This window comes from Lonchura striata, chromosome 31 (assembly GCF_050655825.1).
Source record: "Lonchura striata isolate lonStrDom1 chromosome 31, ASM5065582v1, whole genome shotgun sequence".
Taxonomy (NCBI): Eukaryota; Metazoa; Chordata; class Aves; order Passeriformes; family Estrildidae; genus Lonchura; species Lonchura striata.
In genome coordinates this window covers 8,916,219-8,928,090 of record NC_140733.1, presented here as the reverse complement: position 1 = coordinate 8,928,090, position 11,872 = coordinate 8,916,219, and the positions used below count along the sequence as shown (strand labels likewise).

Genomic DNA, 11,872 nt, shown 5'->3' with positions numbered 1-11,872 from the left:
TAAGCGCAGGTGAAAGGCGGTGTTATGTAAATTAACAAGGCGGGACAATGCAAATTAAATCACAATGTTCAGCCAAGAGCATCATGGGAGCATAAATTTGGGGAGATTTTCGGGATTTTTGGGGTCGGTGTGTGAGAAGCGCGGGAGGGAAGCGCGGGACGGGGCGGGTAAGGCGGCCGGGAGCGGGGCCGGGCGGGGCGGCGGCGGCGCGGGGGTGTCCGTGAGGTGCGGGCGGGGCCGGTGCGGGGCCGGCGCGGGGCCGGGGCGGGGTCCGGTATCGCTTCTCGGCCTTTTGGCTAAGATCAAGTGTAGTATCTGTTCTTATCAGTTTAATATCTGATACGTCCTCGATGAGAGGACTTCATATTAAACGGATTTTTGGGCTCGGGAGTTGGACCCGGAGCTTGCTCCCTCCGCTCCGCGCATCGTGCCGGTATTGCAGTGCCTCCGGGAACGGTGCACCCCTCGGGGACCTGTGTCGGTGAACAGCAGATGAGGAGATGGTTCGGGCGCGGCTCTGCGGCGGCAGCAGCCGCCGCGTCCCGGGATCGCGGCACCTCCGGGAGCGGCGCGCCCGCCGGGAGCGTCACACGGTGGAAACTCACGATCGTGATTCCATCGCGATTGTCCCTTGGTGTCACCCCCAGCCGACGGGGACATCCCGGGGGAACCGAGGGGGCGGCACCCCACAGACCCCGGGACCCCCGCGTGTTTCGGGCAGGGATGGAATTTGGGGGATCCCCCCCAGCCCCGTCGGGACCCCGCGGGTGTCACCCCCTGTCACCCTCCCGGTGAGCCCGGGGACACCCCGCTGCCCCGGGGGGGATTCGGGCTCCCCCCGGATCTTGGAGGGATCCCCGACCCCCCCCACACGCACCCGGGACAGGTTTTGGGGCGCTCGGAGCCGTTTCGGGTTTCGGGGTTCGGGATTTGGGTCAGGAGGGGCCGATTTGGGGCTTTTGGGGTCCCGCTGCCGCCCAGCCCCGAGCGCCTTGAGGGGAACGCGGGACCCCAATGGCGGCAGCGGCGAGGCGGGGAGAATGCAAATGAGCGGGCGGAATTACCCTATTAGAGACGAGAGGCGGGGTTATGCTAATCACCAGCCGGCTGGAAACGAGGCGGGGCCAATGCAAATAAAGGGGCGCAATCGGCCAATCACCATGCGAGGCGGGAATAATGGTGTGGGCGGGGCTATAAAACAAGACTGCAAGTTTATTTGCATAAAGGGGCGGGGCTATGCACATTCACTGAACTTCCGCACAGCCGCGCAATGCATATTGGGAGCATTTTTTGGGAGATTTTTGGGATTTTAGGGGTCGCAAGGTGCCGGACCCGGGAGGGAAGCGCGGGATGGGACGGGGAAGGCGGCCGGGAGCGGGGCGGGCGCGGGGGAACCGAGGGGCGGCACCCCACAGACCCCGGGACCCCCGCGTTTTGGGGCAGGGATGGAATTTGGGGGATCCCCCCCAGCCCCGTCGGGACCCCGCGGGTGTCACCCCCTGTCACCCTCCCGGTGAGCTGGAGGACACCCCGGTGCCCCGGGGGGGATTCGGGGTCCCCCCGGATCTGGAAGGGGTCCCCGACCCCCCCACACGCACCCGGGACAGGTTTTGGGGCGCTCGGAGCCGTTTCGGGGTTCGGGGTTCGGGATTTGGGTCAGGAGGGGCCGATTTGGGGCTTTTGGGGTCCCGCTGCCGCCCAGCCCCGAGCGCCTTGAGGGGAACGCGGGACCCCAATGGCGGCAGCGGCGGCGGCGGGGAGAATGCAAATGAGCGGGCGAAATTACCCTATTAGAGACGAGAGGCGGGGTTATGCTAATCATCCGCCGGCTGGAAACGAGGCGGGGCGAATGCAAATAAAGCGGCGCGGTCGGCCAATCACGATGCGAGGCGGGAAAAACCGCGATGGGCGGGGCTATAAACCCACTATGCGATGCTATTTGAATAAAGAGGCGCGGTTATGCACATTTCCTGAGACTCCACCCGCGCAGTGCATGCTGGGAGGATTTTTTGGGGACATTTTCGGGATTTTCGGGGCCGGTGCGTGCGGAACCCGGGAGGGAAGCGCGGGACGGGGCGGGGAAGGCGGCCGGGAGCGGGGCCGGGCGGGGCGGCGGCGGCGCGGGGGTGTCCGTGAGGTGCGGGCGGGGCCGGTGCGGGGCCGGGCGGGGCCGGAGCGGGGTCCGGTATCGCTTCTCGGCCTTTTGGCTAAGATCAAGTGTAGTATCTGTTCTTATCAGTTTAATATCTGATACGTCCTCGATGAGAGGACTTCATATTAAACGGATTTTTGGGCTCGGGAGTTGGACCCGGAGCTTGCTCCCTCCGCTCCGCGCATCGTGCCGGTATTGCAGTGCCTCCGGGAACGGTGCACCCCTCGGGGACCTGTGCCGGTGAACAGCAGATGAGGAGATGGTTCGGGCGGGGCTCTGCGGCGGCGGCAGCCGCAGCGTCCCGGGATCGCGGCGCCTCCGGGAGCGGCGCGCCCGCCGGGAGCGTCACACGGTGCAAACTCACGGTCGCGATTCCATCGCGATTGTCCCTTGGTGTCACCCCCAGCCGACGGGGACATCCCGGGGAACCGAGGGGCCGCACCCCACAGACCCCGGGACCCCCGCGTGTTTTGGGCAGCGGTGGAATTTGGGGGATCCCCCCCAGCCCCGTCGGGACCCCGCGGGTGTCACCCCCTGTCACCCTCCCGGTGAGCCCGGGGACACCCCGCTGCCCCGGGGGGGATTCGGGCTCCCCCCGGATCTGGAAGGGGTCCCCGACCCCCCCACACGCACCCGGGACAGGTTTTGGGGCGCTCGGAGCCGTTTCGGGGTTCGGGGTTCGGGATTTGGGTCAGGAGGGGCCGATTTGGGGCTTTTGGGGTCCCGCTGCCCCCCAGCCCCGAGCGCCTTGAGGGGAACGCGGGACCCCAATGGCGGCAGCGGCGGGGGGGGGGCGAATGCAAATGAGCGGGCGGAATTTCCCTATTAGAGACGAGAGGCGGGGTTATGATAATCATCCGCCGGCTGGAAACGAGGCGGGGCCAATGCAAATAAAGGGGCGCAATCGGCCAATCACCATGCGAGGAGGGAAAAATGGGGTGGGCGGGGCTATAAAACAACACTGCGTGTTTATTTGCATAAAGGGGCGAGGCTATGCACATTCACTGAATACCCTCACAGCCGCGCAATGCATGTTGGGAGCATTTTTTGGGAGATTTTTGGGATTTTAGGGGTCGTAGTGTCCCGGACCCGGGAGGGAAGCGCGGGATGGGGCGGGGAAGGCGGCCGGGAGCGGCGCATCCCGGGGGAACCGAGTGGGTGGCACCCCGAAAACCCCGGGACCCCCGCGTTTTGCGGCAGGGGTGGAATTTGGGGGATCCCCCCCAGCCCCGTCGGGACCCCGCGGGTGTCACCCCCTGTCAACCTCCCGGTGAGCCCGGGGACACGCCGGTGCCCGGGGGGGATTCGGGCTCCCCCCGGATCTGGAAGGGGTCCCCGACCCCCCCCCACGCACCCGGGACCGGTTTTGGGGCGCTCGGAGCCGTTTCGGGGTTCGGGGTTCGCGATTTGGGTCAGGAGGAGCCGATTTGGGGCTTTTGGGGTCCCGCTGCCGCCCAGCCCCGAGCGCCTTGAGGGGAACGCGGGACCCCAATGGCGGCAGCGGCGGCGGCGGGGCGAATGCAAATGAGCGGGCGAAATTACCCTATTAGAGACGAGAGGCGGGGTTATGCTAATCACCAGCCGGCTGGAAACGAGGCGGGGCGAATGCAAATAAAGCGGCGCGGTCGGCCAATCACGATGCGAGGCGGGAAAAACCGCGATGGGCGGGGCTATAAACCCACTATGCGATGCTATTTGAATAAAGAGGCGCGGTTATGCACATTTCCTGAGTCGCCACCCGCGCAGTGCATTCTGGGAGGATTTTTTGGGACATTTTCGGGATTTTTGGGGTCGGTGTGTGAGAAGCGCGGGAGGGAAGCGCGGGACGGAGCCGGGAAGGCGGCCGGGAGCGGGGCCGGGCGGGGCGGCGGCGGCGCGGGGGTGTCTGTGAGGTGCGGGCGGGGCCGGTGCGGGGCCGGCGCGGGGCCGGTGCGGGGCCCGGTATCGCTTCTCGGCCTTTTGGCTAAGATCAAGTGTAGTATCTGTTCTTATCAGTTTAATATCTGATACGTCCTCGATGAGAGGACTTCATATTAAACGGATTTTTGGGCTCGGGAGTTGGACCCGGAGCTTGCTCCCTCCGCTCCGCGCATCGTGCCGGTATTGCAGTGCCTCCGGGAACGGTGCACCCCTCGGGGACCTGTGCCGGTGAACAGCAGATGAGGAGATGGTTCGGGCGCGGCTCTGCGGCGGCAGCAGCCGCAGCGTCCCGGGATCGCGGCGCCTCCGGGAGCGGCGCGCCCGCCGGGAGCGTCACACGGTGCAAACTCACGATCGTGATTCCATCGCGATTGTCCCTTGGTGTCACCCCCAGCCGACGGGGACATCCCGGGGAACCGAGGGACGGCACCCCACAGACCCCGGGACCCCCGCGTGTTTGGGGCAGGGATGGAAATTGGGGGATCCCCCCAGCCCCGTCGGGACCCCGCGGGTGTCACCCCCTGTCACCCTCCCGGTGAGCCCGGGGACACCCCGGTGCCCCGGGGGGGATTCGAGCTCCCCCCGGATCTGGAAGGGGTCCCCGACCCCCCCACACGCACCCGGGACCGGTTTTGGGGCGCTCGGAGCCGTTTCGGGGTTCGGAGTTCGCGATTTGGGTCAGGAGGGGCCGATTTGGGGCTTTTGGGGTCCCGCTGCCGCCCAGCCCCGAGCGCCTTGAGGGGAACGCGGGACCCCAATGGCGGCAGCGGCGGCGGTGGGGCGAATGCAAATGAGCGGGCGGAATTTCCCTATTAGAGACGAGAGGCGGGGTTATGCTAATCACCAGCCGGCTGGAAACGAGGCGGGGCCAATGCAAATAAAGAGGCGCAATCGGCCAATCACCATGCGAGGAGGGAAAAATGGGGTGGGCGGGGCTATAAAACAACACTGCGTGTTTATTTGCATAAAGGGGCGAGGCTATGCACATTCACTGAACTCCCTCACAGCCGCCCAATGCATGTTGGGAGCATTTTTTGGGAGATTTTTGGGATTTTAGGGGTCGTAGGGTGCCGGACCCGGGAGGGAAGCGCGGGATGGGGCGGGGAAGGCGGCCGGGAGCGGCGCATCCCGGGGGAACCGAGTGGGTGGCACCCCGAAAACCCCGGGACCCCCGCGTTTTGGGGCAGGGGTGGAATTTGGGGGATCCCCCCCAGCCCCGTCGGGACCCCGCGGGTGTCACCCCCTGTCACCCTCCCGGTGAGCCCGGGGACACCCCGCTGCCCCGGGGGGGATTCGGACTCCCCCCGGATCTGGAAGGGGTCCCCGACCCCCCCACACGCACCCGGGACAGGTTTTGGGGCGCTCGGAGCCGTTTCGGGGTTCGGGGTTCGGGATTTGGGTCAGGAGGGGCCGATTTGGGGCTTTTGGGGTCCCGCTGCCGCCCAGCCCCGAGCGCCTTGAGGGGAACGCGGGACCGCAATGGCGGCAGCGGCGGGGGCGGGGCGAATGCAAATGAGCGGGCGGAATTACCCTATTAGAGACGGGAGGCGGGGTTATGCTAATCACCCGCCGGCTGGAAAGGAGGCGCGGCGAATGCAAATAAACCGGCGCGGGCGACCAATCACGATGCGAGGCGGGAAAAACCGCGATGGGCGGGGCTATAAACCCACAATGCGATGCTATTTGAATAAAGAGGCGCGGTTATGCACATTTCCTGAGTCGCCACCCGCGCAGTGCATTCTGGGAGGATTTTTTGGGACATTTTCGGGATTTTTGGGGCCGGTGCGTGCGGAACCCGGGAGGGAAGCGCGGGACGGGGCGGGGAAGGCGGCCGGGAGCGGGGCCGGGCGGGGCGGCGGCGGCGCGGGGGTGTCCGTGAGGTGCGGGCGGGGCCGGTGCGGGGCCGGCGCGGTGCCGGTGCGGGGTCCGGTATCGCTTCTCGGCCTTTTGGCTAAGATCAAGTGTAGTATCTGTTCTTATCAGTTTAATATCTGATACGTCCTCGATGAGAGGACTTCATATTAAACGGATTTTTGGGCTCGGGAGTTGGACCCGGAGCTTGCTCCCTCCGCTCCGCGCATCGTGCCGGTATTGCAGTGCCTCCGGGAACGGTGCACCCCTCGGGGTCCTGTGTCGGTGAACAGCAGATGAGATGATCACAACCGCGGGTCTGTGGCGTTGCCTTTAGCACGTTCACAAGCAGATCCAGAACTTCTGAAACCGTGCTGAAACAGCGCACCCAGATTTAATGAATTACCACAGCTTAATTAATCACTCCCAATTCCATCAAACCCAGATGAAATCCTCCTAATTACTGCGGTGCTACTTAACCAAATTATTCAGCCCCAAGGGGCGAGGCTAAACTTTTGAGGAGTGGCGTTAAAAAATTCGGACACTCCCCAAATTCTTTTGCGCTCTCCCCACCCACCCCAGCCCAAACTTCTCACAAAATTCCATATATTTTTTTGCAAAAGCTCCAAAATTCCGTTTATTTCTCCCATTTTGGACGTTATTTACAGTGGGGGGAGGTTTTTGGGGGGTCCCAGGACCCCTCAAACCCCCGAAATTTTCCTTTTCTTGCCCTTCCTGGGGGTGGGGATGGACTCCAGAGCGTCCCAGAGCTCGTCCCCCTCCTCGTCCTTCACCCCTTTTTGGGGAGGGGGCTCCTCCTGTGCCTGGGGAGGGATAAACGGGGGGTTACAGAGGTGGGGGGCACCCCCAGCCCCCCAAAACCCGCCCGGGGTGGGGGTCTCACCTCCCAGTCCAGGTGGGAGTTCAGCAGAAGGCAGGTGAGGCGCGACTTCAGGTACACCTGGGGGTGTTTGAGGAGCCACAAGGGATTTTTGGAAAAGGTTTTGGGTTTTGTGGGGGTTTTTTTGGGTTTTATTTTGGTTTTTTTGGGGGTTTTTTTCTGAGATTTTTTTGGGGGGGTGTTGGAAGGTTTTGGGGTCAATCTCAGGAGTTTGGGCAGGTCCTGGAGGAGTTTTGGGGGGAGGTTTGGGGGAGGTCCCAGGGGATTTTGGGGGGTGTTTCGGGGGTCTCAGGGTGTCCTGGGAAGGGTTGGGGTGGTCCCAGGGGTGTTTTGAGTGGGTCTCAGGAGATTTTGGGGGACTCTGGGGTTCCCAAGTAGTTTGGGGGTGGCTCAGGGGGGTTTTGGGGGGGGTCCCAGGAGTTTCGGGGTGGTTTAGGGGGAGGTCTCCAGAGTTTCAAGGGGGTTTGGAGGTGGTTGAGGGGATTGGGGAGGGGTTTAGGGGTTCCCAGGAGTTTTGGGGTGTTTTAGGGGGGGTCTGGCAGTTTGGGGGTGCCCACCTTGTGCTGCAGGCGCCCGTCGAGGCCGTGCAGGCGCAGGAAGCGATCGAGGCCCACCGAGGCCACCAGGGGCAGGTGGGGGTGGCACTGCAGCCCCCGGACCCCCCCCGCGAAACCCTTCAGTGCCCGCAGCACCCGCCCTGCGGGCACGGGGGTCAGAGAGCCCCAGGACCCCCCCAAAATCCTGCCAGGACCCCCAAAAATCCCACCAGGACCCCCCCAAATCCCCTTCAGTGCCCGCAGCACCTGCCCTGCGGGCACGGGGGTCAGAGAGCCCCAGGACCCCCCCAAAATCCTGCCAGGACCCCCAAAAATCCCACCAGGACCCCCCCAAATCCCCTTCAGTGCCCGCAGCACCCGCCCTGCGGGCACGGGGGTCAGAGAGCCCCAGGACCCCCCCAAAATCCTGCCAGGACCCCCAAAAATCCCACCAGGACCCCCCCAAATCCCCTTCAGTGCCCGCAGCACCCGCCCTGCGGGCACGGGGGTCAGAGAGCCCCAGGACCCCCCCAAAATCCTGCCAGGACCCCCAAAAATCCCACCAGGACCCCCCCAAATCCCCTTCAGTGCCCGCAGCACCCGCCCTGCAGGCACGGGGGGGTCACGGGGTCACCAACCCCTGGGATTCCCCAAAATCCCCCTGGGATTCCCCAAAATCCCCACCAAGACCCCCTCAAATCCAACCAGGACTCCCAGATCCTCCCGGGACCCCCCAAAAATCTCCCCCGGACCCCCAAACCCCCCTCACCTTTGCGCAGGTCGATCACGGCCACGTCCCCCCGGGCGCTGCCCACGACCACCGAGCTGGGGAGGGGGGAAATGGGGCTGGGGGGGCAGCAGGACCCCCCCAGGCACCCCAAATTCATCCCCAGCACCCTGAATTCACCTTGGGCACCCAAATCCCCCTCCCCAGGTCACTTAGTGAATATCTAAATCCCGCCCAAGGCCTCCCAAAGCCACCCTAAATCCTCTTAGGACCCTCAAAAATTCCCTCAGGACGCCCCACAAACCCCCCCAAAATTCCCCCAGAATCCCCCAGGACCCCCCAAAATCCCCTAAAAACCCCCCCAAAAACCCCCCCAGGCCCCCCGGCACTGACGTGTCCCCGGCGGGCAGCGCCAGCGCCGTCAGCGGCGCCTCCCCGAAGGTGGCATCGAGCACCGGGCGGCGCCGGGGCGAGGAGGGGTCGTAGAGACGCACCTGGCACAGGTGAGGGGGGCAGCGGGTGAGGCCAGGTGTCCTCACCTGGCCGTGCCCCCCCAAATAACCCCAGGTGTCCTCACCTGGCCGTGCCCCCCCAGGTGACCCCAGATGACCCCAGGTGTCCTCACCTGGCCGTGCCCCCCCAAATAACCCCAGGTGCCCCCCAGGTGCCCTCACCTGGCCGTGCCCCCCCAGGTGACCCCAGGTGACCCCAGGTGTCCTCACCTGGCCGTGCCCGGTGCAGGTGACCCCAGGTGTCCTCACCTGTTCGTGCCCCCCCAGGTGACCCCAGGTGCCCCCAGGTGTCCTCACCTGGCCGTGCCCGGTGCAGGTGACCCCAGGTGTCCTCACCTGGCCGTGCCCCCCCAGGTGACCCCCAGGTGACCCCAGGTGTCCTCACCTGGCCGTGCCCGGTGCAGGTGACCCCAGGTGTCCTCACCTGTTCGTGCCCCCCCAGGTGACCCCAGGTGCCCCCAGGTGTCCTCACCTGGCCGTGCCCCCCCAGATGACCCCAGGTGTCCTCACCTGGCCGTGCCCCCCCAGGTGCCCCCCAGGTGTCCTCACCTGGCCGTGCCCGGTGCAGGTGACGATCCGCTGGGACCCGGGCAGGAACTGCAGGTCCCGGTCCCAGACGGGGACGCGCAAATCCAGCCAATCGTTCCTCACCTGGTGTGGGGACAATTCCGGAATTTTGGGGACAATTCCGGAATTTTGGGGACATTTAGGGACAGTTTGAGGATGTTTGGGGACAATTTGGGACCTTTGAGGACAATTTGGGGGCAATTTCGGACCTTTAGGGACAATCTGGGACAATATGAGGACAATCTTGGACATTTGGGGGTAATCTGGGAAATCTGGGGAAAACTTGGAACAATTTGGGACATTTGGGGGCAATTCGGGTGGTTCCAAGGTGGTTGTGGAGTTGGTTTTGGGGTTGTTTTTGAGGTTATTTTTGGAGCAGTTCTGGGGTGTTTCTGGGGTTGTTTTGGGGGGGTTTTTTGGGATTGTTTTTGGGCTGTTTTGGGGGCGTTTTTGGGGTGGTTCTGGGGTATTTTGGGGTTGTTTTTGGGGTTATTTTTGTAGTGGTTTTGGGGTATTTTTTGGGTTGCTTTCAATGTGGCCCTGGTGCGTTTTTGGGGTTGTTTTTGGGGTGTTCTTGGGGCGGTTCTGGGATTGTTTCTGGGGTATTTTGGGGGTATTTTGGGGTTGTTTTTGGGGCTGACTCACGTTCTTGGCACGGAACAGGGGCTCCTGGGGCCGCTGCAGGTCCCACACCTTGAGCCCGTTCTCCTTCCCCCCCGTGGCCACCACGTGCGGCCGCGCCGGGTCCTGGCGCATCCGGCACAGCCCCGGCCCCGCCTGCAGCTCCTGCAGGGGCTGGGGGGCACCGGGGTCACCCCAAAATCCCCCAGGGACCCCCAAAATACCCACACCCCAAACCCTGCTCAAATCCCGACAAAAACCCCCAAAAAACCACCCCAAACCCTCCTAAAAACCCAAAAATGCCCAACAAAAACACCCCAAACTTTCCTAAAATCCCAAAAAACCACCCGAAACCCTCTTAAAAAACCCTAAAACCCCACCCCAAATTGCCCCAAAATCCCCAATTCTGGCACAGCTCCACCTGCAGCTTCCACAGGGGCTGGGAACGGGGAGGGGTCACCCCAAAACCCTCCAGGAACCCCCAAACCCTCCTAAAACCACCCCAAAACCCCCCAAAACACCCATTTTTGGCACATCCGACCCCACCCCCAGGTCCCAAAAGGGGCTGGGATTGAGGAGGGGTCTTGGGGTGACCCCAAAATCCCCCCCAGACCCCCTCACTCACCTCCTCAGTCTCCTGCTCCCCCCAGACCCGGACCAGCCCCGACTCCACCGCCGTGACCACGGAGCTGGGGGGATTTTGGGGGGCTCAGGGGGTCTTGGGGACCCCCCCCTAGCACCTCTGGCCCATCCCCCACCCCCCAAAAACCCTTCAGGGAATCCCTGGACACCCCAAAACCCCTCTGGAACCCCCCCAGAACCCCTGAACCCTCCCCAAGATGCCCCAAAGACCCTTCAGGGATCCCCTGGGTGCCCCCAGACCCCCCCTCAAAGCCCCCAGACCCCCCCCCAGACTCCCCCAAATCTCTCCCAACCCCCCCCAAACCCCTGGTACCTGCTGAGCACCCCCAGACCCCCCCAAACCCCCCCCAGGATCCCCTCAAACCCCCCAGACCCCCCAAACCCCCCCCAGGATCCCCCCAAACCCCCCAGGATCCCCCCAAACCCCCCCAGGATCCCCCCCAAACCCCCCGTACCTGCTGAGCACCCCCAGACCCCCCCAAACCCCCCGTACCTGCCGAGCACCCCGAGGCCGCAGAAGGCGCCGCCCCCCCCCGGGCAGAGCCGCCCCCCGGTGAATTTTCCCTTCTCGGTGCTGAAAACGCTGACGGAGCGATCCAGGGCCCCCACCAGCACCTGGGGGGGTTCGGGGGGTTCAGGACACCCCCAGACCCCTCCCCAGACCCCCCCCTGCCCCCGGGACCCCCGACTCACCTCGCTCTGGGCCGGGTCCCCCCAGGCCAGCGCTGAGACCCCCCGGGCCCGGCTCAGCCCCTCCCCCCCCGCGTGGTTCCAGGCCTCTCTGCGCTGCAGGTTCACCCCTGGGGGGGCACGGGGGGCTTGGAGACCCCCGCGGGACCCCCCAAAACCGCCAGGAGCCCCCCCCGGGACCCCCAGAAACCCCCGGAACATCAGGAACCGCCCCGGGATCCCCCCAAACAACCAGGACCGCCCCCCCCAAGACTTCCAGAGTCACCCCGAAAGTCCCAAGACCCCCCCCGGGACCCCCAAAGTCCCCCCACAACCCCCGCGACTCCCCCAAACCCGCGTTCCCCTCCCCCAAACTGCCAGGACCCCCCCCCAGACCCTCAGGATCGTCCCGGGACCCCCCCCCGCGGCCCCCAAAACCCTCCCGACCCCACCCTAAACCCCCGGGACCCCCAAAATCCCCTCCAAACCCCCCCGTGTCCCCCCCCCCCAAACCCCCGGGACCTTCCCGGCCAGCCCCGGGACCCCCGAAGGTCCCTCCCGGTTCCCCGAGATCCCCCCTGAGGGCTCCCCCTGATCCCCCCGAGCCCCCCAGGACCCCCCCCGGGCCCCCCCCACCTTTCAGGGCTCCGGTCTCGGCCCCCACCCAGACGTGGCACAACCGCGTGGGCGCCGCCATCTTGGCAGCCCCCCCCCCCGGCCCTTCCGGCGCGGGAACCGCGAGCGCGGCGGGACCGTTCCGGGCACAAAAGTTCC

The 11,872-nt window shown here is 65.0% G+C and overlaps 1 protein-coding gene and 4 non-coding genes across 7 annotated transcripts; 4 read left to right on the top strand and 1 right to left on the bottom strand.

Annotated features, from left to right (window-relative positions):
* The first annotated feature begins 276 nt into the window (after positions 1-276).
* On the top strand, positions 277-467 carry LOC146764886 (U2 spliceosomal RNA). The gene has a single exon (XR_014950601.1). It is a non-coding gene; the product is annotated as a U2 spliceosomal RNA (small nuclear RNA).
* Positions 468-2,187: 1,720 nt separating this feature from the next.
* Positions 2,188-2,378, top strand: LOC146764885 (U2 spliceosomal RNA). Its single transcript, XR_014950600.1, has one exon. It is a non-coding gene; the product is annotated as a U2 spliceosomal RNA (small nuclear RNA).
* Positions 2,379-4,095: 1,717 nt separating this feature from the next.
* LOC146764884 (U2 spliceosomal RNA) lies at positions 4,096-4,286 on the top strand. The gene has a single exon (XR_014950599.1). It is a non-coding gene; the product is annotated as a U2 spliceosomal RNA (small nuclear RNA).
* Positions 4,287-6,003: 1,717 nt separating this feature from the next.
* On the top strand, positions 6,004-6,194 carry LOC146764883 (U2 spliceosomal RNA). The gene has a single exon (XR_014950598.1). It is a non-coding gene; the product is annotated as a U2 spliceosomal RNA (small nuclear RNA).
* Positions 6,131-11,814, bottom strand: LOC146764882 (WD repeat-containing protein 74-like). Of its 3 annotated transcripts, none has more exons than XM_085563925.1 (11): positions 11,735-11,814; positions 11,123-11,229; positions 10,923-11,044; positions 10,413-10,476; positions 9,812-9,961; positions 9,149-9,250; positions 8,481-8,581; positions 8,130-8,185; positions 7,382-7,468; positions 6,828-6,884; positions 6,131-6,747 (listed from the first exon to the last, which is right to left on the bottom strand). In XM_085563925.1, the coding sequence occupies exons 1-11, from the start codon at positions 11,793-11,795 to the stop codon at positions 6,452-6,454; spliced, it is 1,203 nt and encodes a 400-aa protein (XP_085420051.1). In that variant the 5' UTR covers positions 11,796-11,814; the 3' UTR covers positions 6,131-6,451. The 3 variants fall into 3 exon arrangements, with proteins under 3 accessions (XP_085420051.1, XP_085420052.1, XP_085420053.1); XM_085563927.1 differs by having other exon boundaries at positions 6,533-6,747; positions 7,382-7,521; XM_085563926.1 differs by lacking the exon at positions 8,481-8,581 and having other exon boundaries at positions 7,382-7,521.
* Between the last annotated feature and the right edge of the window lie 58 nt (positions 11,815-11,872).

What these genes read in the sequence shown, in the direction of transcription:
- LOC146764882 (XM_085563925.1), bottom strand. Translation starts at nt 11,795, where the DNA reads ATGGCGGCGCCCACGCGGTTGTGCCACGTCTGGGTGGGGGCCGAGACC. An exon ending in GGGAGCAGGAGACTGAGGAG is followed by an intron (nt 9,962 to 10,412) that starts GTGAGTGAGGGG and finishes GGTGCCCCCCAG; the next exon opens with CCCCTGCAGGAGCTGCAGGC. An exon ending in ACTCCCACCTGGACTGGGAG is followed by an intron (nt 6,748 to 6,827) that starts GTGAGACCCCCA and finishes ATCCCTCCCCAG; the next exon opens with GCACAGGAGGAGCCCCCTCC.